General features: G+C 43.1%; 1 protein-coding gene and 1 pseudogene across 3 annotated transcripts; one reads left to right on the top strand and one right to left on the bottom strand.

The window, feature by feature from the left end:
- Positions 1-3,596: 3,596 nt before the first annotated feature.
- On the bottom strand, positions 3,597-23,183 carry LOC311132572 (sorting nexin-5-like). 2 transcript variants are annotated; one of them, XM_084165830.1, is made up of 13 exons: positions 23,075-23,183; positions 16,828-16,932; positions 15,150-15,260; positions 12,064-12,185; positions 11,721-11,844; positions 11,028-11,123; positions 10,494-10,599; positions 9,074-9,149; positions 8,566-8,605; positions 7,995-8,081; positions 7,648-7,807; positions 7,464-7,549; positions 3,597-7,124 (listed from the first exon to the last, which is right to left on the bottom strand). In XM_084165830.1, exons 1-13 carry the CDS (start codon positions 23,108-23,110, stop codon positions 7,074-7,076), a joined length of 1,200 nt encoding a protein of 399 aa, XP_084021956.1. In that variant the 5' UTR covers positions 23,111-23,183; the 3' UTR covers positions 3,597-7,073. The 2 variants fall into 2 exon arrangements, with proteins under 2 accessions (XP_084021956.1, XP_084021957.1); XM_084165831.1 differs by lacking the exon at positions 15,150-15,260.
- An 870-nt stretch (positions 23,184-24,053) lies between these two features.
- Positions 24,054-26,776, top strand: LOC311124363 (mitochondrial genome maintenance exonuclease 1-like; annotated as a pseudogene). Its single transcript has 6 exons — positions 24,054-24,099; positions 24,241-24,362; positions 24,797-24,912; positions 25,731-25,858; positions 26,132-26,216; positions 26,772-26,776. The product of its transcript is annotated as a mitochondrial genome maintenance exonuclease 1-like (transcript).
- The last annotated feature ends 1,061 nt before the right edge of the window (positions 26,777-27,837 follow it).

Below are 27,837 nucleotides of genomic sequence, written 5' to 3'. Positions count from 1 at the left end.
TTGTAGGCAGAACGCCTGTTTCTCAAACTAGACACTCTAATGTATTTGTCCTCTTGCTCAGTTGTGCATCGGGGCCTCCCACTCCTCTTTCTATTTTGGTTAGAGACAGTTTGTGCTGTTCTGTGAAGGGAGTAGTACACAGCGTTGTACGAGATCTTCAGTTTCTTGGTAATTTCTCGCATGGAATAGCCTTCATTTCTCAGAACAAGAATAGACTGACGAGTTTCAGAAGAAAGTTATTTGTTTCTGGCCATTTTGACCCTGTAATCGAACCCACAATTGCTGATGCTCCAGATACTCAACTAGTCTCAAGAAGGCCAGTTTTGTTGCTTCTTTAATCAGCACAACAGTTTTCAGCTGTGCTAACATAATTGCAAAAGGGTTTTCTAATGATCAATTAGCCTTTTAAAATGATAAACTTGGATTAGCAAACACAACGTGCCATTGGAACACCGGACTGATGGTTGCTGATAATGGGCCTCTGTACGCCTATGTAGATATTCCATTAAAAATCAGCCGTTTCCAGCTACAATAGCCATTTACAACATTAACAATGCCTACACTGTATTTCTGATCAATTTGATGTTATTTTAATGGACCAAAAAAAGTGCTTTTCTAAGTGACCCCAAACTTTTGAACGGTAGTGTACATGTACAGTTGTGTAGATAGTAGACATTATCAGTTGTGTAGATAGTAGACAGCATCAGTTCTGTAGATTGTAGACAGCATCAGTTCTGTAGATTGTAGACAGCATCAGTTCTGTAGATAGTAGACAGCATCAGTTCTGTAGATAGTAGACAGCATCAGTTCTGTAGATAGTAGACAGCATCAGTTCTGTAGATAGTAGACAGCATCAGTTCTGTAGATAGTAGACAGCATCAGTTCTGTAGATAGTAGACAGCATCAGGCCTTAGCAAAGCTTTTACCAATCATATTCTCACTGAACCCAAACAAGCAGAAGTGTGTAAAGAGCTTGGCCAGTGTATTTCAGAGGCCCCAGTGCAGGGCTGTAACGAGCTTGGCCAGCGTATTTCAGAGGCCCCAGTGCAGGGCTGTAAAGAGCTTGGCCAGTGTTTTTCAGGCTGTAGGCCCACTGGTTTGTTTAGTAGTGGTTGCTAAGCAGCGCTCACCAAGCAGGATATGTAGTCACAGTGTGTTTTGGTGGTGACAAGTCCCTGAGGCACACTGGCATTTCCTCTCAACTCACCTACAGTACACTACAACAGACTGTCTGTCCCAGTCCCATCTCAGGACCAATCCTAACCCTACACCAGACTGTCTGTCTCAGTCCCATCTCAGGACCAATCCTAACCCTACAGTACACTACACCAGACTGTCTGTCCCAGTCCCATCTCAGGACCAATCCTAACCCTACAGTACACTACACCAGACTGTCTGCCCCAGTCCCATCTCAGGACCAATCCTAACCCTACAGTACACTACACCAGACTGTCTGCCCCAGTCCCATCTCAGGACCAATCCTAACCCTACACCAGACTGTCTGTCCCAGTCCCATCTCAGGACCAATCCTAACCCTACAGTACACTACACCAGACTGTCTGTCCCAGTCCCATCTCAGGACCAATCCTAACCCTACACCAGACTGTCTGTCCCAGTCCCATCTCAGGACCAATCCTAACCCTACAGTACACTACACCAGACTGTCTGTCCCAGTCCCATCTCAGGACCAATCCTAACCCTACAGTACACTACACCAGACTGTCTGTCCCAGTCCCATCTCAGGACCAATCCTAACCCTACAGTACACTACACCAGACTGTCTGTCCCAGTCCCATCTCAGGACCAATCCTAACCCTACAGTACACTACACCAGACTGTCTGCCCCAGTCCCATCTCAGGACCAATCCTAACCCTACACCAGACTGTCTGTCCCAGTCCCATCTCAGGACCAATCCTAACCCTACAGTACACTACACCAGACTGTCTGTCCCAGTCCCATCTCAGGACCAATCCTAACCCTACAGTACACTACACCAGACTGTCTGCCCCAGTCCCATCTCAGGACCAATCCTAACCCTACAGTACACTACACCAGACTGTCTGCCCCAGTCCCATCTCAGGACCAATCCTAACCCTACACCAGACTGTCTGTCCAAGTCTCATCTCAGGACCAATCCTAACCCTACAGTACACTACACCAGACTGTCTGTCCCAGTCCCATCTCAGGACCAATCCTAACCCTACAGTACACTACACCAGACTGTCTGTCCCAGTCCCATCTCAGGACCAATCCTAACCCTACAGTACACTACACCAGACTGTCTGTCCCAGTCCCATCTCAGGACCAATCCTAACCCTACAGTACACTACACCAGACTGTCTGCCCCAGTCCCATCTCAGGACCAATCCTAACCCTACAGTACACTACACCAGACTGTCTGTCCCAGTCCCATCTCAGGACCAATCCTAACCCTACAGTACACTACACCAGACTGTCTGTCCCAGTCCCATCTCAGGACCAATCCTAACCCTACAGTACACTACACCAGACTGTCTGCCCCAGTCCCATCTCAGGACCAATCCTAACCCTACAGTACACTACACCAGACTGTCTGCCCCAGTCCCATCTCAGGACCAATCCTAACCCTACACCAGACTGTCTGTCCAAGTCTCATCTCAGGACCAATCCTAACCCTACAGTACACTACACCAGACTGTCTGTCCCAGTCCCATCTCAGGACCAATCCTAACCCTACAGTACACTACACCAGACTGTCTGCCCCAGTCCCATCTCAGGACACAGGATGAGTGACCAATCTTTTTAACAGACACACAGACACACACATAGTTTACTGTTATAAGATACAGAAGTTACTCTTACAGTTGAGTAAAGTTACAGTCAAAGGGGAAATTGCACCTGGCATTGCAACTGGCAGCCTTTTCTAGTATAAATATATGCAACCGTCCCATGACACTCCCAAATATCTTGTCATCAAATCAGCATTGCCAATGACAATCTTACTGTGGACCTTACTGTGAGCAGGGGAACTCTGAACAGGCACAGAATACTGTAGGTTCAACGGTATAGTGGCAACGCTCTGAGAGAAAGTATGTCATTGTGTAGTAGTGTTGAGGTGATTATGGGGTCTATTCTTGCAAAAAAATGGTTTTGTTGATTTGCATTTTCATAATGTTGTACATAAAAATACCCTATAACTCCCTACACCAACTGACATAGCCTATTGTGGGATGCGAAAAGGCAAACCAGTAAGTTAAAAAAAACACTCTTCCAGATATTCTAGTAGTTTAGGTTTTTGGTGGTCTGCTCTCTCCTATCCTCTTCAGCATGCAGACTGCACCACCTGCTGGTGTGAAGGTGCCATGGTCCTGGTGACAGTTGAATTGCACAGATGATCGCTTCAATAATAATATGCTACTTTCAAATTTGCATATGTTATTTTTTTGTGTAGAGCTTCTTATTGGTTGATGCTGATAATTTCCAAGTGGGACACTCGGACCTCATCTTTCTACGAGTTTCCAAGTCAAAAATGTCAGATTTGTCTTGAACGAGTCAACAGTATAAGAGTGATGATATCACACACGGTTCTATTGCATTAATAAAATAACACTGTAAGGATTTTGTGAAAGTAGGACTTATTTAATATAATTATAGATTTTTTTTTAATGTAGATGCTCCGTAAGAAAAAAAACGAAAGTATTTCACACAGTTGTAATCCATTAGAAATACAATCAATTATCAAAAAACACTTTATATCTCTTTATAACACAGCTCTCTCTGGGCTTGGAAATGATTGCTAAGTATTTACCACCTTCATAGTGCATTATTTTCCAAAGCAATTCAAAGAATTCAATCGTTTTTGTTTCAATATGAACCCTTTCCTTTCACAGGTTAATGAGTTTAGGCCTAGCCTGGTCCCTGATCTGTTTGTGCTCTTGCCAACTCCATTGCTGTCATAGTCAAGCCAGACAAGGCATGACAAATCCATAAGGACTAGGCAAGAGGGCAGAAACAGACTGGAACCCAGGCTAGTTTAGGCCTGGCAAAGGTTCTGTCAGTAACAAAAAGCAATGGGAGAAATATAGGCGACACAAAAATTAATTTCTTAAAAACAAATACTGCATTAGCAGTAAGAAGCAAGGGGGTTGGTGGATGGGTTAGGTTAGTGTTACTCTGTAAGCAGGTGCAGTAGGCCACTGGTAAACAACAGGAAATCAATGAAGTGCACAGTCATGTAGCCTACTCTCTGCATCCCAATTCTCTAGGTAGAGTACTAGTGTCCTCATCACACAATTAAAAGCATTGGATTTGTGTAAGCATGTCAGTCCCTTTCAAATTCATGAAGGGGCGTGAACAAGTGCACACTTATGGCAGAATGTCATATAATTGGAACATAGACAACAGCTTCAAGCAGATGCTGAAGGACACAAGTCAGTCATACTCCTCTGAATAAGTGCTGGGACCAGAGTTACACTCCAATAGCCAATATAAGTGTCACTAGCCTTGTAAGTCTATTGCTTGATGCTTGCTTAATGTTAACTATATAATGCATGAAGCTTCCCAACTGACTAGGCTACATATGCAATGTAATGTTTGTGCTGACTTGATAGAGGGCAATTCCACAGTAACTTTAACATGTATGTCAAGCAAAAACCATTGATTTCAAAGTTTAACAAACCATACAACTCTATGCAAAATGACTAGTTTAAACAATTAGTTAATTAAACACAGTAAAATAAATAAATTACAGGATCAACTGGGCAGATGCAAAGTTTGGTAACAGAATTACAGAAAAGTCTCCCTCAGTTGTATTCTTACCAAACTTTGTATGTGCAAAGATCTTCCTGTAAAATGTGCTTTTGTAAACTTTTCAGTGGAAATGTAAATGTTAACTTTTAAATTCATTGTTTTGGTTGGTGTACATTTTAAAGTGAAACATCTGAGTCTCAGTGTAATTCCATTACCATGGAAATGCCGTAGAGCAACTGGCTGAAGGGTGAGTGGACTAGGACCTGCTGCTGGCCTCATACTTCCTGCTGTGTGTGTGTGTCAGGTGATTCATAGGCATACAATACAGTCAGCTGCTATGGGTGAACTTCACTGACTGACTGTCTCAAACTAGTCTACTGAACATTTACTCAATGAGGACAGAAACCAGTGCTGCCTGGCACTCACTAGTCTAGACTGGGCAGATTGAAAATAATGAAATCGGTCCACATCACATGTATGGCAGTAAACTTTGACAAAGGGACAACTACCAGTGCTGACACTAACAAGGGCCGTAGTGAAAATAATATATTGGTCCATATTATGTGTAAGTAAACTTGTCAAAATCAATGTGAATCTTAAGAATTTGGCTCCAGTTACTGCCAGTAATGAAGACGAATGTGAGAAAAGAGCCATGTTGCCATTCCTGAGGTATGTCCAGAGCATTTCTGTGTGGTACCACTCAGCACGGATAAACTACCACACACTAGCGTGTACTCAGCCTTCTTAACCATGAAAAAGAGAACTTCTCTTCACTTTACTGGTGGCTTGAGTGAGTTCGGTCCAGCCTAATCTCAGAGTATATAGGCTAAGTCCCAATTTTCCACCTTTCTCCCAAAGTGTGCACTTCCACACTCCCTGTCATGGATTTAACAATGGTGGAAACTCCCATCAGCCAATGCTTACATCAACCCCATGCATTTAAATCCACGACGGGAGTGTGCAAGTGGTAGAAGGGTGGACAACCGGGACGCAGTCATAAGGACCTTTTATTTAGGCACTAAGGTAGTCTCTCTCCCTTTTCCATCCACTTTATCTGTTCTTTATGAACAGTTGCTCCATCTGGGTCATATTCACTAGGCACAAAACCGAAGGAAAAAAAAATGGAGGTGGGATTATCTAAACTTGTCCCATAAGAAATTGTTTTCGTTTTCTATTGCAAAATGTTTTGCTACAGCGTGGCCTAATACGACCTTTTAAACTGTTCCATTACAAACCAGAGAAGCAGCTGAGCTCAGCTGTCAGTTATTCACTGTGTCAGTCCTCAGAGTACTTGTGGTTTAAAGAGGCATTGCAATAAGAAAACTAAAGGGAACATAACTATTCTATTATAGCTAGCTATACCCGCACCATAAAAACCTTTGGTTATTCCAAAACAACTAAACTCTGCCAAGTTCAACTCTTATGCTTCAGAGTTGTGTTCAGTAGGACCAAATTCAACCTAAATTAAACATTTGTTTTCGTTTTCTGTTGCAAAACGGTTTGCTACGGAGTTCTCTAATGAACACGACCCAGATGTATGTGTTTATGTATATAAAAGTGCGGGACCTAACGGGCTTAGTTAGCGTGTGCCTTGAAAAGCAAGCAAAACATCACAATGAGGCAAACATTCCACCATCAGCATCCTCGTTAAAAATAGAAAATCCAATACAAGAATAATCCATCCAGAATAGAAAAATTGATCAGATAATCTATGATTCAAAAACAGATGGAAGAGGAAGACCAGAAGACAATGCAAGCTGCTACATTCTCCCTGTTCCGGAACGCTGTCATCACAAAAGGTGAGTGTTCCATGGGACATGGAGGAGGGGTAGAAGGAGAAGGGTTGTCAGGTGGGCATGGACTATGTAAACATTGAGACAGACAGAAATACAGACAGCTGCAGGTTCTTGTGCAGGTTTCTGAAATGGCATCATTTGGGGGTGGAGGGTGGGGGTACCCAGGATCGTGTTCAATAGGAACGAAAACCTACGAAACTGAGTGAATCAGTGAGGGACTATCTAATTTTGTGCAATAAGAAATGCTCCTTTTCGTTTTCTGTTGCAAATGGAAGTTTTTCAACCATGTGCCCTAATGAACACGACCCAGGGTCCCCTGGGGGTAGAGGGTGGTAAGAAGGGGTATCAAGGTTCCATTCTCAAAGGCTGGGTCAGTAGCCTGGTCCCAGATCTGTTTGTGCTTTTGCCTACTCCATTGTCACCGTTCTGCATGACAGTTCCATTTGGAGTTGGCAAGACAGCAAAAAACAGACTGGCACCCAGGCTAGCTGGTCAGTGGGTGGTGGTCTGGTCTGGTGGTCTGGGAGGGTTGGTAGGAGACAGGTGGTTCAGTTGCTCTTGAGAAGCTCAATGCAGCCCTGCAGCAGAGCCATGTTGTTCTGTGGTTACAGAGAGAACAGGGATATCAGTATCATATCCATTCAACAACAAATGACATTTCACAAGGATTTGGGTACATAACATGAACCACATTTTGCTCATAGTTGCTAGAGTTATAGAGAAAAGCACCAACAATGTAGAGTGTTGTGTCTGGGGTTTGTTTAGTCGGGAATGCTTCCTGCAGCACATAATACAGTTAAGTGTTAATGTGGGATTGAATCCCACAGCTTCTATTTGTGTGTCATTCGATCTCTCTCCTCCCCCTGTATTTCATTACTGCATATTCCAAACAATCTCAAATACAGGAAGGAAAAACAACTATGTGCACCCTGACTCACCTTGGCGTGTTTGATCTCCAGTTCAGCCATCTCTATTAGGTTCTTACGGAAAGCCACCACTCTCCTGCCCTTAAAACTGGTCAGCTCTGGGAGGAGAACACCATACTGGCAGTTTACTCACTGTACTGTATTATGGAAGAAAATTTTAGCCCAAACACACATGCACACTGTCTTACACACACACCTCTTTTTCCCGACTCGGAGAGCTTGTCAAACTTCTGCAGACACTGTTGTTGGTGCTCCTCAGCCTGGGCGATGTCTTTACTCTTCAGCCGGGCCTTGTCCAGAACCTTGTTACTGTTCTCATAGTCAGCCAGGGCCCGGGCTCGCCTGTACAACAGGTCCTGACACACACACCCATATAGCGGTTAAGACACATACACAGACAGCATCTCACAGAGAATGCATGTAATACGCATGTTATATGCATGTAATATGCACGCCTATCGTGTTTCCACGTGTATTGAGAAAAAAACGATTCAATAAAAGTTAGAGGGTTTTTGAGAAACAGATAGACTAGACGTGGCTCACCTTGGCTGCCTGGATGTCCCTCATGTAGTACCGGAGCAGCTCTGTGAGCTTCAGCTCCTCGTCTGACGCCACTCTACCCTCCACTTTCTACAGGCAGGACCAGATAGATAGAACATTGATGCTACCGCCATGCTCAAAGAACCTAAGATACACATTCATTCATACATATATATATATATATATATACACACATACACACACACATATATATATATATATATATAAATAACTAACACTCGCACTTGACTTTTCCTACTAGCATGGACTTTGCTGATAGCTACTTTATTGAGGAAAAATGTACTTACTATGACTGAGAAATGTCTCACCAAGCTATCTTAAGATGAATGCACTAACTGGATAAGAGCGTCTGCTAAATGACTCAAATGTAAAAAATGTAGACATTTGCACAGCTCACAAAAGCAAATGCACACACAAGTGTTTAAATGTATTGCTGACCTCACAAAATGAATTTGCATGGAAATTGACAATATAGGGATTATATAAAAACCTAGAATAGAAAAATAGATAGTCGAGGATGAGAAGTGCAGAAGATCAGCACTGTGGTTCTTACCCTTAGTTTCTCAAACAGGTCCGCAAACTTCTCAAGGTGCCTGAAGGGAATACACAAACCATGAACACCTGGGCAAAGTCAGATTTTTTTTGTTGCCGATATTGTGTGAGATATAAACCATTAATTTAGCAACCCGTAATCTCTCATGGCCAGACTACGTAAACATAGACGGTACCGTAGATCGGTCGTTATACTATGGGCACCAATAACTAACAAGCAGCAATAGTTCCGGTGCTTGGGTTTTCCATCACTGATTATTTGGACAAATCACGATTTCGCCCATATAATTGCCCGTAATCTGCAAAGAGAGAGGTTGGAGCTCCTCATTCTAGCATCTCTTCACATCTTCTCTTAACACGTAAGGACCCAGAACTTAATCAAGCGTCTGACCAATTAAGCCAGACTTTAGTTCTGGGTTAACCGAGATTAAGCCACCCGTAGTTGGCTTGAGGAAACAATGGCACCATTCGTATACTTCGAACTATAGTGTATTCATATTGTTACTCACTTTTTAAGTGCTGTGTTGTCATCGACAGAGAGACTGTTCAAAGTGGCAGAGATGTGGATGTAATCATCAGCGACATCTGAGATAAAAGACACAATGTGTTAATGTTAAAATCGGAAATCGAAATTCTTGGCCCTCCTTAAAATCTGAACTCAGCCCCAGTGACTTCCAAGAGGTTAGGGGTCGCCATAATGCAAAACCTGGTATCCTAGGTGACCTCTAGGTGGTCTCCCTGAGGCCAAGGGCCAATGGCTGTAAATTCCAAGCAATCAATAAAAAACACTCAGCATGGGTAACATACTGTAAGAAGTTGCACCACTTTGGTCACAGCCCACAATGTTACCACACATCCTGCTGTTCACGTCTTGAAGACCGATCAGGCCTTAATGGCCACACGTACTCTTAAAATCTCCACCCGGCACAGCCAGAAGAAGACTGGCCACCTCTCAGAGCCTGGTTCCTCTCTACCCGGCACAGCCAGAAGAGGACTGGCCACCTCTCAGAGCCTGGTTCCTCTCTACCCGGCACAGCCAGAAGAGGACTTGCCACCTCTCAGAGCATGGTTCCTCTCTACCCGGCACAGCCAGAAGAGGACTGGCCACCCCTCGGAGCCTGGTTCCGCTCTACCCGGCACAGCCAGAAGAGGACTGGCCACCCCTCGGAGCCTGGTTCCGCTCTACCCGGCACAGCCAGAAGAGGACTGGCCACCTCTCAGAGCCTGGTTCCTCTCTACCCGGCACAGCCAGAAGAGGACTGGCCACCCCTCGGAGCCTGGTTCCGCTCTACCCGGCACAGCCAGAAGAGGACTGGCCACCTCTCAGAGCCTGGTTCCTCTCTAACCGGCACAGCCAGAAGAGGACTGGCCACCCCTCGGAGCCTGGTTCCTCTCTAACCGGCACAGCCAGAAGAGGACTGGCCACCTCTCAGAGCCTGGTTCCTCTCTAACCGGCACAGCCAGAAGAGGACTGGCCACCCCTCGGAGCCTGGTTCCTCTAGGTTTCTTCCTAGGTTCCTGCCTTCTGAGTTTTTCCTAGCCACTGTGCTTCTGCATCTGCATTGCTTGCTCTTTGGGGTTTTAGGTTAGGCAGTGTTTGACTTGGGCAGGAGTTGAGTACCGGCACCTCAAATGTTCTGTTCCTCTCATAGAATATTCGCTCAAAAGTATTGTGGAGCTCCTGCACCTAACTATAAACAGTACCGGCACCCAAAATGAGTACCGGCACCTATTTCAGTCCAAGTCCAGCATTGAGGCTAGGTATCTGCAAAGCACTATGTGACAACTGCTGATGTAAAAAGGGCTATATAAAATACATGTGATTGATTGATTCAGCTATGACGAAAAAACACTGTTCTTATCAATAACTCAAAAAGCAAAAAGACAAATTTCCAATTAAAGTTGGTTGTTGTTGTTATCAAATCATACTTTTGTGAGAGCGTGTCATCTTCTCTGCCCTGGCAGTGGAGTCTTTGATCTTGGACGAATAATCAAGTAGGAAGGTCTTCTCCTGCTCAAAGAAATCATCTACTTCCTGCAAGAAAAATCATTTAAAAAACATCAACCTTCTGCCTAAGATACAGTCAAACACACAAAGCCAGATCTTCATCCTGGATACGAAGGTCCCTGCTCAGCTTGTAAACCGTGACGATCTGTGGGTGCATTTGTTTCTCTTTTTTAAAGTCTGCTACTGTAATGCATTGACTTTCTGCATCTAGTTTATAATGCATTGCTGACCTTACACAAAATGAAATTTCATGGAAATAGACAATAAAAGCATTGGGCTTGTTTGACAATGCAGGCGACTGCTGACTGATCTTGAAATCACCTTGCATAAATAAATAACTAGTCATTATTGTTTGTAGATCAGTCAGTCAGTCACAATTTACCCACAATGCCTCACGGATTTGATGCTCTCGAACGTGGCTAGTATTGTATGATATACGAGGAGGCCACACCCACCTTTATCCCTGATATGATGACCTCGTCAGCGCTCTTGACCATGTTCTTAAAGAAACTCCCAAACGTCTCCTTGGCGTTCTTCCTCCGTACGGTCAGCTATGCGGACCAATCGTAGGGAGGGAAATTATTTATTCAGCCAATGAGACCACAGTACAAGTTTGCAATGTAAAATTGATTATGTGAGCTACAATAGCTGTGGTACCGTCTTGTGGAAGCCTTTTGTTCCACATAGGAATGAAGAAAGAGAGTAAGAACTACAATAAGTGTTTAGGTTTTTCCTGATATTTTTATAAATAAATGCCTGTATAACATTTCCCAAAAGGACAAACAAAACCATCTCAGCAGACCCTAGCTGACTAACAGCTCCACTGACCGAGGGGTTTGGAATTAGAGCTGAACTCAGCAGCAGGATGTGTGTCCTAGGTCTGCTTGCCTCTCTTCCTCTATCCCCCTCCCTCTATCCTCCATCTCTACCTCCTACAGTACTGCCTGACAAGGGGGAGGGGGTCGTGTTCACTAGGCACAAAATGGAAGAAACCGACTCGAAACAGAGAGATACTATCTGAACTGCATTGGGAAATGTTTTGCTACGGTGTGCTCTAGTGAACACGACCCAGCAGCAAACCAGGAAGTCAGTACTGTTGGAAAGTGCAGTCTGTCTTCTATGTTTCCTTTTCCAAGTGTCAAACTCACATCCTGGTCATACTCCAGGAATATCTGGAAGTTTCTGTCCTTGCTCAGGATGGGGTGAGAAGATAATCGCTGCAGGAATACTTCGTGGACTTGTACAGTCTTCTTAAATACAGCCAGGTACTCACTGGGAGACAGAGAGCCGGTAGACAGCAAATTACTAACTGATAGAGCGCACATAGACACAGACAGACACACACACACACACACACACACACACAAGCTGGAGATCACCAGAATCCTTCCCACAGGGAAGCAACATTTTCCAGAGCAACATCATTTAAACATGCAAAACTATGCCAATGAAGCTTGGACACAGTGACAAGGGGTAAGGGTCAGAACTCACGCCTCTAACTCCTGCTTCATCTTGGTGTATTCCTCCTTGGTCATGGTGGCCTCACCCTCTCCCAGTTTATGCATCTTCTCCCTGGGGCTCTCGAAGTCTGGCTTCGGTGGGGCTGGAGGGATCTGGACAGACAGGGAGAAGGGTGAGGGGGAGAGGAGGAGGAGGAGAGGGGTAGAGGTAGAGGAAGAGAGGTGGAGGAAGGGGAGAGGAGGAGGAAAAAAAAAAAAAGAGGAGAGCAGATGGAGCTTCAGGTAAGATTTCCTACACCAACTACTAGCTTCCTGCCACCCACAGGCATGTCCATGCATGCAGAGCTGCAATAAAACTCAGTTGATATAGCTGATGGTTTTAAAAACATATGAGCAGATACCAGAGTCCTTTGCACCTTCCCCTTCAACAAATAACACTCTCACTTGTACTGACAGTGAACTTGTGAAATTACATCCACAGTGGCAGCATTGACTGTGAGTGTGAATTAGGGCTGACCCTAATTAGTCGACTGGTCGATTGTTTGGTCGTTAGGCTGTTGGTCGACCGAGATTGTTTTAGTCGAGCAGTAACAAATATATATTCGCACACATCTCAGTGAACTAATCCATTGCGGAGGCCTAGACTAAAAGCCAATTTATGCTTGATCCAAAAACGTGGTCGGAGGCTCCATATGGAGGGTTTGACGCAATTGCGGAACCTCCGGAGGCATGCAGAGGCCAAATCAAGCTCCATACACATAGCCATGCGCCTCCCAAATTTTGTAACAATGCAGAGGGCTCTGTATAGCTCCGCATTGACATGATTGGTTGACGGTAAAAAAACACAAACTCACTTCCTTGACAACAGCTCTGCACTGCTCCACCAAGCGCAAGAAGTATGAAAGCCCCGACTTCTGCTGAGGCCGTATCACCATACAGTGAGGGAAAAAAGTATTTGATCCCCTGCTGATTTTGTACTTTTGCCCACTGACAAAGACATGATCAGTCTATAATTTTGATGGTAGGTTTATTTGAACAGTGAGAGACAGAATAACAAACAAAAAAATCCAGAAAAACGCATGTCAAAAATGTTATAAATTGATTTGCATTTTAATGAGGGAAATAAGTATTTGACCCCTCTGCAAAACATGACTTAGTACTTGGTGGCAAAACCCTTGTTGGCAATCACAGAGGTCAGACGTTTCTTGTAGTTGGCCACCAGGTTTGCACACATCTCTGGAGGGATTTTGTCCCACTCCTCTTTGCAGATCTTCTCCAAGTCATTAAGGTTTCGAGGCTGACGTTTGGCAACTCGAACCTTCAGCTCCCTCCACAGATTTTCTATGGGATTAAGGTCTGGAGACTGGCTAGGCCACTCCAGGACCTTAATGTGCTTCTTCCACGGCCACTCCTTTGTTGCCTTGGCCGTGTGTTTTGGGTCATTGTCATGCCGGAATACCCATCCACTACCCATTTTCAATGCCCTGGCTGAGGGAAGGAGGTTCTCACCCAAGATTTGACGGTACATGGCCCCGTCCATCGTCCCTTTGATGCGGTGAAGTTGTCCTGTCCCCTTAGCAGAAAAACACCCCCAAAGCATAATGTTTCCACCTCCGTGTTTGACGGTGGGGATGGTGTTCTTGGGGTCATAGGCAGCATTCCTCCTCTTCCAAACACGGCGAGTTGAGTTGATGCCAAAGAGCTCGATTTTGGTCTCATCTGACCACAACACTTTCACCCAGTTCTCATCTGAATCATTCAGATGTTCATTGGCAAACTTCAGACGGGCCTGTATATGTGCTTTCTTGAGCAGGGGGACCTTGCGGGCGCTGCAGGATTTCAGTCCTTCACGGCGTAGTGTGTTACCAATTGTTTTCTTGGTGACTATGGTCCCAGCTGCCTTGAGATCATTGACAAGATCCTCCCGTGTAGTTCTGGGCGGATTCCTCACCGTTCTCATGATCATTGCAACTCCACGAGGTGAGATCTTGCATGGAGCCCCAGTCTGAGGGAGATTGACAGTTATTTTGTGTTTCTTCCATTTGCGAATTATCACACCAACTGTTGTCACCTTCTCACCAAGCTGCTTGTCGATGGTCTTGTAGCCCATTCCAGCCTTGTGTAGGTCTACAATCTTGTCCCTGACATCCTTGGAGAGCTCTTTGGTCTTGGCCATGGTGGAGAGTTTGGAATCTGATTGATTGCTTCTGTGGACAGGTGTCTTTTATACAGGTAACAAACTGAGATTAGAAGCACTCCCTTTTAAGAATGTGCTCCTAATCTCAGCTCGTTACCTGTATAAAAGACACCTGGGAGCCAGAAATCTTTCTGATTGAGAGGGTCAAATACTTATTTCCCTCATTAAAATGCAAATCAATTAATAACATTTTTGACATGCGTTTTTCTGGATTTTTTTGTTGTTATTCTGTCTCTCACTGTTCAAATAAACCTACCATTAAAATTATAGACTGATCATTTCTTTGTCAGTGGGCAAACGTACAAAATCAGCAGGGGATCAAATACTTTTTTCCCTCACTGTAGTTGATTTTATGAAAACACATAGGGTGTGTCTATATGGAAAAATACACGGGTAAAAATGTTTACCTATCGATTAGTCGAAAGAACAGACGACTTTCGGTCGACCAAGACTTATTTTAGTCGGGGACAGCCCTAGTGTGAACTATACTATAAATAAGTGGTGTGTGTGTGCGCGTTCCGTAGACTAGAGCTGGGACGATAAACTGAAAATGATCGACACTGACCATCCCGATCACTTATCACAGGCATTTTGCTGATATCTTTTATTACGATAAGTAGCCTATACTAGAGAAGTTTGAAATGAAATGTTTGCTAATATGGGTGATTGTTAATGGGACAACTGATGGCTACAACCATCAAACTAGTAGTAGTAGTTAAGGATTTTACAAAAAGTACTGTGGTGCACATTAATGTTTTAAACATATCATTCTATTTATCATTATCGCATCAATCCAGGCAATTTATCGAGATATGGATTTTTCTCCACATCACCCAGCTCTAGTACTTAAGTCACTCAATGAGCCCAGCATAATCCCAAACCTGTGTGTGTGTGTGTGGTGGACTTAACAGGACACTCACGATGAGCCCAGCGTAGTCCTCAGTCTCAACCAGCGTGTCATGGAGCCAGATAAAGTCCTCATGTTGCCTAGGAACAGAGAAGTCTGGCTTCTGGAAGGAGCTCAGGGTGGTCTGACAGACAAGACAATTCAAGTCAAGCTCCATTTTAAGTGCATTATCACGGTTGTAATACAGTGCATTCGGAAAGTATTCAGACCCCATGACTTTTTCAACATTTTGTTACGTTACAGCCTTATTCTAAAATTGATTAAATTGTTTCCCCCCCCCCCTCATCAATCTACACACAATACCCCACAATGACAAAGCAAAAACAGGTTTTTAGAAATGTTTGCACATTTATTACAAAAAAAAAAACAGAAATATCACATTTACATAAGTATTCAGACCCTTTACTCAGTACTTTGTTGAAGCACCTTTGACAGCGATTACAGCATAGTTTCTCCCATTCTTCTCTGCAGATCCTCTCAAGCTCTGTCAGGTTGGATGGGGAGCGTTGCTGCACAGCTATTTTCAGGTCTCGCCAGATATGTTCAATCAGGTTCAAGTCCGGGCTCTGGCTGGGCCACTCAAGGACATTCAGAGACTTGTCCCAAAGCCGCTCCTGCGTTGTCTTGGCTGTGTGCTTAGGGTCATTGTGCTGTTGGAAGGTGAACCTTCGCCCCAGTCTGAGGTCCTGAGTGCTCTGGAGCAGGTTTTCATCAAGGATCTCTCTGTACTTTGCTCTGTTCATCTTTGCCTCGATCCTGACTAGTCTCCCAGTCCCTGCCGCAGAAAAACATCCCCACAGAGGAACTCTGGAGCTCTTTCAGAGTGACCATCGGGTTCTTGGTCACCTCCCTGACCAAGGCCCTTCTCCCCCGATTGCTCAATTTGGCCGGGCGGCCAGCTCTAGGAAGAGTCTTGGTGGTTCCAAACCTCTTCCATTTAAGAATGATGGAGGCCACTGTGTTCTTGGGGACCTTCAATGCTGAAGACATTTTTTAGTACCCTTCCCCAGATCTGTGCCTCGACACAATCCTGTCTCGGAGCATCTATGGACAATTCCTTCGACCTCATGGCTTGGTTTTTGCTCTGACATGCACTAACAACTGTGGGACCTTATAGACAGGTGTGTGCCTTTCCAAATCATGTCCAATCAATTGAATTTACCACAGGTGGACTCCAATCAAGTTATAGAAACATCTCAAGGATGATCAATGGAAACAGGATGCACCTGAGCTCAATTTCGAGTCTCATAGCAAAGGGTCTAAATACTTATGTAGATAATGTATTTATGTTTTGTTTTTTATACATTTGCTAAAATTTATGGGGTATTGGGTGTAGATTGCTGAAGATAATTTTTTATTTAATCCATTTTAGAATAAGGCTGTAACGTAACAAAATGTGGAAAAAGTCAAGGGGTCTGAATACTTTCCGAAGGCACTGTATATATATACACACACACACACATTTTGATAATTTAGCAGACACTGATCCAGAGCGACATACAGTCAGTGCAGCATTCAACTAAGGTAGGTAAGACAACTACATTTGACATAGAAACAACATAAGCTGTAGTTCGAGCCTGCTGCACACTAATAACATTAGGACTATATTACTCGAATAACTGACAGGGAAGTGAGGGAACTAGCGGTGACCCTTAGCTTGGGAATTGAAACTGTAGGGTTGCTGTTTTTACCTTGGTGTGGACAGTGAACTTGACTTTGTCACGTTCACAGAGTGCATCAGGAATGTCGATGAGCAGAGAGGCATCGTTGTTTAGGTCCACAGACACAGAGCGCACCTAAGAGAAGGGGGAACAGGGTAAAGGACAAAGGTCAACTTTCACAACTAGGCCTACCAGTTGGCAGAATCCTTCATCTGTACATTATGGACAATGGCATTCACAGGAAGGGGAATCAGTATATAGGCTATTTGAGGCCTGAAGAACAAATCGCCTAGTCCTTAGCTTTGAGACATGACAGTAGATTCCTATAGCCATGTCTCAGGGCTACCTAGTCCCGACTCCCTAACATATTCTCGAAATCCTTGATTTAGGCTACTCATGTGCTATTGAATGTGACCTTAGAGGACAGAGAGAGAGAGTGGAGAGAGAGGTGAATACAGGTAGGCCTAACACAGAACAAGGTTCTAGACTAACTGTTTCCACTGGTGGTACCAACTTTTGCAGTTGATGGCACCAGCACATGATTTGATCGCACCAATTTTTTTGCCCCTGCCGACCTGTGTCCCATAATGTACCTGCATTCCATACAAAACCAGGCTAATAATGACTAGCCATCTTTTAAATTAGCATGACCTTCTGTTCTTACATTGATTTAGATAGATTTACACTAGGTTCAAGGCTAACTTTTTTTTCTCACTGGCAGTTTATAAATGCATTGGGGTGCATGCTTTCTCTCTATATTCAGCTAGTAATAGGCTATATTTAGTTATTAATCAATTAGGTATTTAAAAGCTGCATTATATACAGTGAGCTCCAAAAGTATTGGGACAGTGAAACATTTGTTGTTGTTTTGGCGCTGTACTCCAGCACGTTGGATTTGAAATGATACAGTGCAGACTGTCAGCTTTAATTTGAAGGTATTTTCATCCATATAGTGTGAACCGTTCAGAAATTAAAGCACTTTTAGTACATAGTCCCCCCATTTTAGGGGACCAAAAGTATTGTGACAAATTCACTTGTGTGTGTTAAAGTAGACAAAAGTTTAGTATTTGGTCCCATATACCTAGCACGCAATGATTACATCAAGCTTGTGACTCTACAAACTTGTTGAATTAATTTGCTGTTTGTTTTGGTTGTGTTTCAGATTATTTTGTGCCATATAGAAATGAATGGTAAATAATGCATGTATCATTTTGGATGAACTTTTATTGTAAATAAGAACAGAATATGTTTCTAAACACTTCTACATTAATGTGGATGCTACCATGATTACGGATAGTCCTGAATTAATTGTGAATAATGATGTGTGAGAAAAGTTACAGAAGCACAATATCATATCCCCAAAACATGCTAACCTCTCACCATTACAATAACAGGGCAGGTTAGTATTTTTTGGGGGGGGTATGATATTTGTGCATCTGTAACCTTTTCACTCATCATTATTCACGATTCATTCAGGACTATCCGTAATCATGGTAGCATCCACATTAATGTAGAAGTGTCTAGAAACATTCTATATTTACAATAAAAGTGACTTTAAAATTCATTTCTATAGGGCACAAAATAATCTAAAACAACTACAGTGGTCCTCTGTAGCTCAATTGGTAGAGCATGGCGCTTGTAACGCTAGTGGGTTCGATCCCCGGGACCACCCATACGTAAAAATGTATGCACACATGACTGTAAGTCGCTTTGGATAAAAGCGTCTGCTAAATGGCATATTATTATTATTTAACTAAAACAAACAGAAAAAATATCCAACAAGTTTGTAGTCAAAAGCTTGATGTAGTCATTGCGTGCTAGGTATATTACATTTACATTACATTTTAGTCATTTAGCAGACGCTCTTATCCAGAGCGACTTACAGGAGCAATTAGGGTTAAGTGCCTTGCTCAAGGGCACATTTACGTCATTTAGCAGACGCTCTTATCCAGAGCGACTCACAAATTGGTGCATTCACCCTATAGCCAGTGGGATAACCACTTTACCATTTTTTTTTTGGGGGGGGGGGGGGGGGGGGGTAGAAGGATTACTTTATCCTAATGGGACCAAACACTAAACTTTGAACTACTTTAATACACATAAGTGAATTTGTCCCAGTACTTTTGGTCTCCTAAAATGGGGGAACTACGTACATAAAGTGCTGTAATTTCTAAATGATTCACCCGATATGGAAGAAAATACCCTCAAATTAAAGCTGACAGTCTGCACTTTAACCTCATTGTCATTGTATCATTTTACATTTTCATTTTTTTAAAATCCAAAGTGCTGGAGTACAGAGCCAAAACAACAACAACAAAATATGTCACTGTCTGAATACTTTTGGAGCTCAGTGTAATTTAGTAATGTAAGCCATTACTCTATTCTTTGGAAATAATTTGTTTCTAAAGTACGCCTGTCATTTAAAGATTTTTTTTTACATCTCAAAATAGGCAATTGTCACTTTAAACCAGACTGCTTTTCAGACGATATCGATACAGTGGGGGGAAAAAGTATTTAGTCAGCCACCAATTGTGCAAGTTCTCCCACTTAAAAAGATGAGAGAGGCCTGTAATTTTCATCATAGGTACACGTCAACTATGACAGACAAATTGAGATTTTCTTTCTCCAGAAAATCACATTGTAGGATTTTTAATGAATATATTTGCAAATTATGGTGGAAAATAAGTATTTGGTCACCTACAAACAAGCAAGATTTCTGGCTCTCACAGACCTGTAACTTCTTCTTTAAGAGGCTCCTCTGTCCTCCACTCGTTACCTGTATTAATGGCACCTGTTTGAACTTGTTATCAGTATTAAAGACACCTGTCCACAACCTCAAACAGTCACACTCCAAACTCCACTATGGCCAAGACCAAAGAGCTGTCAAAGGACACCAGAAACAAAATTGTAGACCTGCACCAGGCTGGGAAGACTGAATCTGCAATAGGTAAGCAGCTTGGTTTGAAGAAATCAACTGTGGGAGCAATTATTAGGAAATGGAAGACATACAAGACCACTGATAATCTCCCTCGATCTGGGGCTCCACGCAAGATCTCACCCCGTGGGGTCAAAATGATCACAAGAACGGTGAGCAAAAATCCCAGAACCACACGGGGGGACCTAGTGAATGACCTGCAGAGAGCTGGGACCAAAGTAACAAAGCCTACCATCAGTAACACACTACGCCGCCAGGGACTCAAATCCTGCAGTGCCAGACGTGTCCCCCTGCTTAAGCCAGTACATGTCCAGGCCCATCTGAAGTTTGCTAGAGTGCATTTGGATGATCCAGAAGAGGATTGGGAGAATGTCATATGGTCAGATGAAACCAAAATAGAACTTTTTGGTAAAAACTCAACTCGTCGTGTTTGGAGGACAAAGAATGCTGAGTTGCATCCAAAGAACACCATACCTACTGTGAAGCATGGGGGTGGAAACATCATGCTTTGGGGCTGTTTTTCTGCAAAGGGACCAGGACGACTGATCCGTGTAAAGGAAAGAATGAATGGGGCCATGTATCGTGAGATTTTGAGTGAAAACCTCCTTCCATCAGCAAGGGCATTGAAGATGAAACGTGGCTGGGTCTTTCAGCATGACAATGATCCCAAACACACCGCCCGGGCAACGAAGGAGTGGCTTCGTAAGAAGCATTTCAAGGTCCTGGAGTGGCCTAGCCAGTCTCCAGATTTCAACCCCATAGAAAATCTTTGGAGGGAGTTGAAAGTCCGTGTTGCCCAGCGACAGCCCCAAAACATCACTGCTCTAGAGGAGATCTGCATGGAGGAATGGGCCAAAATACCAGCAACAGTGTGTGAAAACCTTGTGAAGACTTACAGAAAACGTTTGACCTGTGTCATTGCCAACAAAGGGTATATAACAAAGTATTGAGAAACTTTTGTTATTGACCAAATACATATTTTCCATCATAATTTGCAAATAAATTCATTAAAAATCCTACAATGTGATTTTCTGGATTTTTTTTCTCCATAGTTGACGTGTACCTATGATGAAAATTACAGGCCTCTCTCATCTTTTTAAGTGGGAGAACTTGCACTATTGGTGGCTGACTAAATACTTTTTCCCCCACTGTATGTCTACAGTAGGCTAACCAAGACAAATGATAGGTGTCTTTTTGTCCACTCAACAGTAGCCAGTAGACCATTTTTTTCCAGTGATAAGACAACTGAGATGGTAGCCTATGATTTAAAAAGCAAACTATTTCATCTAACATATCCAGGGAATGCATTATTGATGGGCAACCTGTCGAAATAGGATCCAGAATTACCAGATTTATTTTTGCCATCTTGTTCATATTGGCCTAGGCTATATTACTCACCACCTGAGAAAGTGGGAACTCAAAACACTTAGCAAGATTACTAATTATAAATATGAATGTTGCTAGATAGCCATGTAGGCCAACTGATTAATCTATCAGTAAATGTAATGTCCTACAAAAACTTCCAGCGCTAGGCCTATACAGGCTACTTGATAACGGCACGCTCTGCTTGGCTGCGTTTGCGGTCGAATCAAAACCATATACTACATAGGCTACAGTGGTGCCATGAACTCAATACTGAGAAATAAATTATATACTCACAGAAAGCTGCGACTCTCCTCTCTGTAACTAGAGCAGTAGTTGCTTTGAAAACTGTATTTTTTCCGCAATTGCATTTTCAGCAACGGTCATACAGTTACGCTTATTAGAATGCACGCCTCTCCTCCGTTAGCACAGTAGGGAAAGGGAATAGCTCGCTCACACTGACATAGCAGCCGACAGGCAAATACTTTTATATGGTTTAGGCTATTTTTTGTCAATTGCACATTAGCTTTTGAATACATCATGGTAATTTATAAAAATAAGCAAATTGTGAACCAAAAGCTAATATGACCAGCCAAGTCAAAGGGTCGCAAATGCGAGTGTTTTGGTCGCAGTTTTGAGCCCTGCATAACACAAATGAAGGCTCTCTTTCACTTTAGATTGGATTACAGGTAACTCCCATTCCTCTTCACTGAATTCAAAGTCCAGTGATGTGACTCATCCTTGGGATTGAATCACACACACTTGAAGCAATAACTCCAGATAATTTCCCAAAAGGGTCAGTGTTCCCAAGAGTATGCTTGCTAGTGCACATTTCTCCTAGCCTGGTCCCAGATCTGTTTGTGGCATCTTACCACTCCCTACGGTCATTATTGTCAAGGCTAAATTTCTCCCATCTGAACAGCTGTTTCTGTTTAAGTAGGATAAACATTGATCGTATGGGTGGCCCCAGCGGGAACTGATCCCACGATCCTGGCGTTGCAAGCACCATGCTCTATCAATTTAGCCAGTACTCTCTGTGTGAATGATCCACTGAGCCTCAGTAGAGTTCCACCATACTACTACCTGAACTCTGCTACTCAGCTTTGCAGAGTCAACCGAAATAAAGCAGAGGAAGTTTCCTCTGGAAAGTCTCACAGGAAATGATTTTTTTTTTTTAGCAGAAACTAAAATAACCACAGGCCTGTCCAATTCCACGCCAGTCCATGTGTACGCAATCTGAATTCTTCTGTCATTGGCCAGGACAATACTAGCCTGTTACTGCCACGTTGCCAAATGCAATGGTTAGATGAGTGGTCTGTGTTCCATATTCTAAAATCAATAGCCCTCTAGGCACATATAATTCAAAACAGTAATTGGGGGAAACAGCAAGAGCGGAAAATTAAACCAGCGAGCCTGGCCTGACGTTATTGAGGAAGTGCAAAAGCCCAGCTCTCTATTCAGAGGCAGAACAACATTTAGAGGCTACGATATGAAGTATTGTATGGTAAAACTAAAGTAGCCTGGGGTGGTGACAATACAATAATGGATAAGACATTTTGTGACAACAATATTCATCTGTGAAGTAGCTAGCCAGTTAGGCCAATGCCAAAGATGGTGGTAGAATGCTTTCTATTCCGTCTCCAATACTAGTTGACGTTATAAGTTACTGACTGTTGCTTTCAACAGACTGCAACTGTTGATTCCTCTCGATAACTAATTTAGCTAGCCAGGCAGCCTTATTTTCAGTTTATTAGCTAGCCAGCTAAAGTTATCATAGATAGCTGACTGTATGAATAACTTTACCTAAATACTGCACAGTTGCGTTTTAAGCAAGTGAGGATCTCAAACTTTCTCGCTAGCTAAAATATAGGTTACAGCTAGCAGTTAGCTGGCTAATTAACATTAACCAAATAGCTAGGTAACGTTAGTTGGCAAACGAATACGAATCGACGTTATTCGAGTACATCGCTCATAACGTACCTTTTCTTTTTCGCTATCATCAAGAGTAGACGTCATGATTATAAAGGTACAACAAAAACAACGCTACAGATCGTCGTGTTGTGCTGCAAATCTAGCTACGCTAGCTTCTGAAAACAAACCCCGTTTCGCTTCCTGTCCCATGACAGATAAATCCCGCCCAATGACTCACCCTGATGTTTTTGATTGGACAAGGTTTATGAACGTCAATCAAAATAGTTTGTTGCTTTTTTTTCAACCAACATCGCATTTCGAACATACGGTACCGAAACAACATTAAACATCCTAAATCATTACATATTTTAATAATGTACTGTATATGGCCACAGCGTATGTGGACTTTTCAAAGTTCACTTTGGTCCACTTTAGTTCCATGTCAGGAAAAAACGGACCGGCGTCAAAGACACACCTTCAAGGCATTACTGGACTTGTAGTTTTATCTATCATGTCCCACCCAGGATTTACTTGAGAAAAAACTACACGCCCGGCAACCTGTCCCTCATCCGTCAAAACGTGGTAACAACAAAATCGTGCTACGTTTGGGAGAGGTGTTGATATGTGCCCAGCGTGTGTGGGAGCCAGCTACGGTTGTGTGGACTCTTTTCCCATTGTACCCTGATTTCCGTGAATACTTTCTCCACCTCGTAAGAAAAGTAGTCCATACAGTTCCGTGGACAGAGGACGTTACTCTTCACTTGTCAAGTCAGTCGTGTCCCACTGAGTCAGTGCTCAAACTCCCAATATCGTAGAGGAGCCAGATCTACATTAAATCCCAAACACCCAACTGCAACCCAAAGTGCCTAAAATCCTCCACACGTTGCTTAACCGCGACAGAACATTTGAAACTGAGCTTGGACGTGCTCCAGCCAGAATTATTCTACCGAGTGGTCAGGACAGGGGCTCTGTGCCCATTGTGACCCCTATCCTTCAGCAGACACTGTCCCCGGAACAACCGTTTTACCTGGAGAGGTGTAGGAGGAAGATGATCACACAACTGGGAGAGGATGGCTTCAAGGAATACAGCCAGAGTAAGTAGGCGTAAGCAGAACCCTCTGATTGTAAAAGTTTATTTAATTATCTAAAATATGAATTTGCCACACATGAGGACATGATACATATGAACAAACACTCTCACTCTCCTTCAAATGACCCAAATGTTTCTATGTCAGATCTATTCAGGCAAGGGACGCTTTTCCACGTGGCCGTGAAGAGTGTTCGCCCATTGACAACAGAGGAGGCACCAGGGGAAGACACAGCAGATCCTGAGAAGGCACCAGAGGTTCCAGCAGAGGTAGAGGGATACATGGAGAGTATCAAATCAAATCACATTTTATTGGTCACATACACATATTTAGCAGATGTTATTGCGGGTGTAGCGAAATGCTTGTGTTCCTAGCTCGAACAGTTCAGTAGTATCTAACAATACACACAAATCTAAAAGTAAAATCATGGAATTAAGAAATATATACATATTAGGATGCGCAAGCTCGGCGTGGCATTGACTAAAATACAGTAGAATAGAATACAGTATATACATATAAGATGAGTAAAGCAGTATGTAAACATTATTAAAGTGGCCAGTGATTCCATGTCTATGTATTTAGGGCAGCAGCCTCTAAGGTGCAGGGTTGAGTAACCTGGTGGTAGCCGGCTAGTGATGGCCATGTGCTGGGTGGTGGGTGGTAGCCGGCTAGTGATGGCCATGTGCTGGGTGGTGGGTGGTAGCCGGCTAGTGATGGCCATGTGCTGGAGGACGTTAGGGGAGTGAAAGCCATCGAGAGCCGTGTGCAGCATGACAAACTAGGCTATCTGGGGATTGTGGACTGCGTTGCTTTCTACAGGTGAGGATGGCCAAGTTCCAGGCTAACTACATTGCAGACGACTACTGTAGAGGGTTCTTTGCACAGTGCTGATATTCTCTTATTCGTAAACAAACTTTAAACTTTAGAAAATGACACAGACAACGGCTTCTGAGTATATGTAAAATATCTTTAGTTATGCAATTGCAGGCAGAAGTTAATACAGAGTCAACAGGATTTGTATAGCTCTTCATAAGTTCTGCAAAGTGTCTAAAACAATCTCTGCTTTTTATACTAACACTCACTCCCTTCCCATAGCCTGACCCTGAACTTGCCCTAGTAACAACAAAGTATTCTCCTAATCCTGTCTTCCCACGAACTCAGTATCAGGGGGTGAGGTGTCAGACAATGTGGCAATTGTGGTTGCAGGTTTCTGAGAACTTTCTGCTGTCAAGGCCTCAATAGTTTTTAATAATGTAAGCAAATGCGCATAATAGATAATATATTACCCATCACTACCAGATCTCTCAACGACTGGATAGATGTTCAACATATCAGCTAACCACATCATTTGATGTAATGCAACAACGTCTGCAATGTTGTCAGCCTGGAATGCGACCGACATCTTCTCAAAGAAAGGACTAGAGGCTCTACCTGACCTGTCAATTTATTTGGCCAATTCACACTTTTATTCATTCTCTCCACTTGTGATTCCTAGGGTCAGTTTCCCAGACACAGACAAAGCCTAGTCCTGGACTAAAAAAAATCTCAATTGAAAGTGCTTTTAATGTTTGGCCCCTGGACTAGTTTTAATCTGTGTCCAAGAAACTGGCCCCTAAAGCTCAGCCTTCGTTCCTCAGGGGTGTGCTGTGTGTGATCGACTAGAAAACAGAGGTGGAAACCTTTCCTCAGCAACACGTACGACAACCCTCTACAGGTGGCAGCCTACGTTGCGGCCTTAAACAACGATGTGAACTACAAGTACCAGGTAGGTGTGATTGAGTGAGACCACCACACTCTCTCAGCCTGTCCTAATTCACTTCCTACCACTCCTCCTTGGCCCTAACCCTTCAATGTTTGCATGTATAAGCAGTGTAGTGATGGAGCTTCCAGTATTGCTGCCACCTTACAGATCTGCAAACATCGAATAGTTAGGGCCAAGGGGGAAGGACAGAGAGCGAAATGAGTCTCTCTCAAATGTCTTTCTCACATAATACACAGTGTGCTTAATTTCCTCCATGGGTTCTCGCTCTCCCTGCAGGTTGAGAATGGACTGATAGTGGGGGCATATAAAGATAATTCTACTGAGCTCAGATCAGGTGCTACAGTACTGGGAGAGATGGCTGGTAAGACTGGAGGAGTGCACAGAGAGGAGGTGGATGAATGGTGTCTTTGCTGCGGATGGTGCAGTAGGGGTAGCAGCCACTTGTGAGTGAATGTGTCAATGTCCTTTGTGTGTTTGTGTATGTCGTGTGCTGGACTGACTGGTTTCATCTGCATGTTTCATGTCTATGTACATGTGATCCGTTCTGTAAGAAGAATGTCCATCCTGGATGGACAATGAAGTTATATTATATTTTAAGTGCATTGCTACTTTACTGAGACCTAGAAGTACAGTCACCCCATAAACAGAAACTCCTTGTCTTTTCTGAGACTTGGTCACATTTGATTGGTGACTTGGAGTTAGGAGTGTCACAGTCTGCTCAGTAACTGACAATTAAGCATTTTATACTCTGTCCTGTGACTGTATTTTTGCTCCATTGCTCTATTTTGAGCCGGACACGTTTGACAACAACCATTATTTTAGTGTTGTGTTACCTCGAGGAAGTATTTCAAGCTGGAAAATGCATAATTGACCTTACACCTTGTAAAACTGTTGTATTGAACAACCTTTCCTCTAGTCTAAATGTTGAGGGGTTTTTTTTCATTTAAAATGGGAACATCACTTCTGAGGAACTCTAACCACTAGATGGTAGCATCAGCCTGTGAAGTTCAGTACTAAACAAAGATGAATGAGAAATAGTTTATCATGTTTGACACAATATATATATATATATATATATATATATATATATATATATATATATATACACACACACACTACAATTCAAAAGTTTGGGGTCACTTAGAAATGTCCTTGTTTTAGAAAGAAAAGCAATTTTTTTGTCTATTAAAATAACATCAAATTGATCAGAAATACAGTGTAGACATTGTTAATGTTGTAAATGGCTATTGTAGCTGGAAACAGCTGATTTTTTTATGGAATATCTACATAGGCGTACAGAGGCCCGTTATCAGCAACCATCAGTCCTGTGTTCCAATGGCACATTGTGTTTGCTTATCCAAGTTTATCATTTTAAAAGGCTAATTGGTCATTAGAAAACCCTTTTGCAATTATGTTAGCAAAGCTGAAAACTGTTGTGCTGATTAAAGAAGCAATAAAACTGGCCTTCTTGAGACTAGTTGAGTATCTGGAGCATCAGCAATTGTGTGTTCGATTACAGGCTCAAAATGAAAATAGTACCCGCAAAACACCAGTCTCAACGTCAACAGTGAAGAGGCGACTCCGGGATGCTGACCTTCTAAGCAGAGTTGCAAAGAAAAAGCCATATCGCAGACTGGCCAATAAAAATAAAATATTAAGATGGGCAGCCTGATATGGCTTTTTCTTTGCAACTCTGCCTAGAAGGTCAGCATCCTGGAGTCGCCTCTTCACTGTTGACGTTGAGACTGGTGTTTTGCGGGTACTATTTAATGAAGCTGCCAGTTGAGGACCTGTGAGGCGCCTGTTTATCAAACAAGACACTAATGTATTTGTCCTCTTGCTCAGTTGTGCACAGGGGCCTCCCACTCCTCTTTCTATTCTGGTTAGAGCCAGTTTGCGCTGTTCTGTGAAGGGAGTAGTACACAGCTTTGTACGAGATCTTCAGTTTCTTGGCAATTTCTCGCATGGAATAGCCTTCATTT

The sequence above is a fragment of the Coregonus lavaretus genome (assembly GCF_964263955.1).
Source record: "Coregonus lavaretus genome assembly, chromosome: 1".
Lineage (NCBI taxonomy): Eukaryota > Metazoa > Chordata > Actinopteri > Salmoniformes > Salmonidae > Coregonus > Coregonus lavaretus.
The sequence above is the reverse complement of the archived record's forward strand: the minus strand, read 5'-3'. Positions and strand labels throughout refer to the sequence as shown.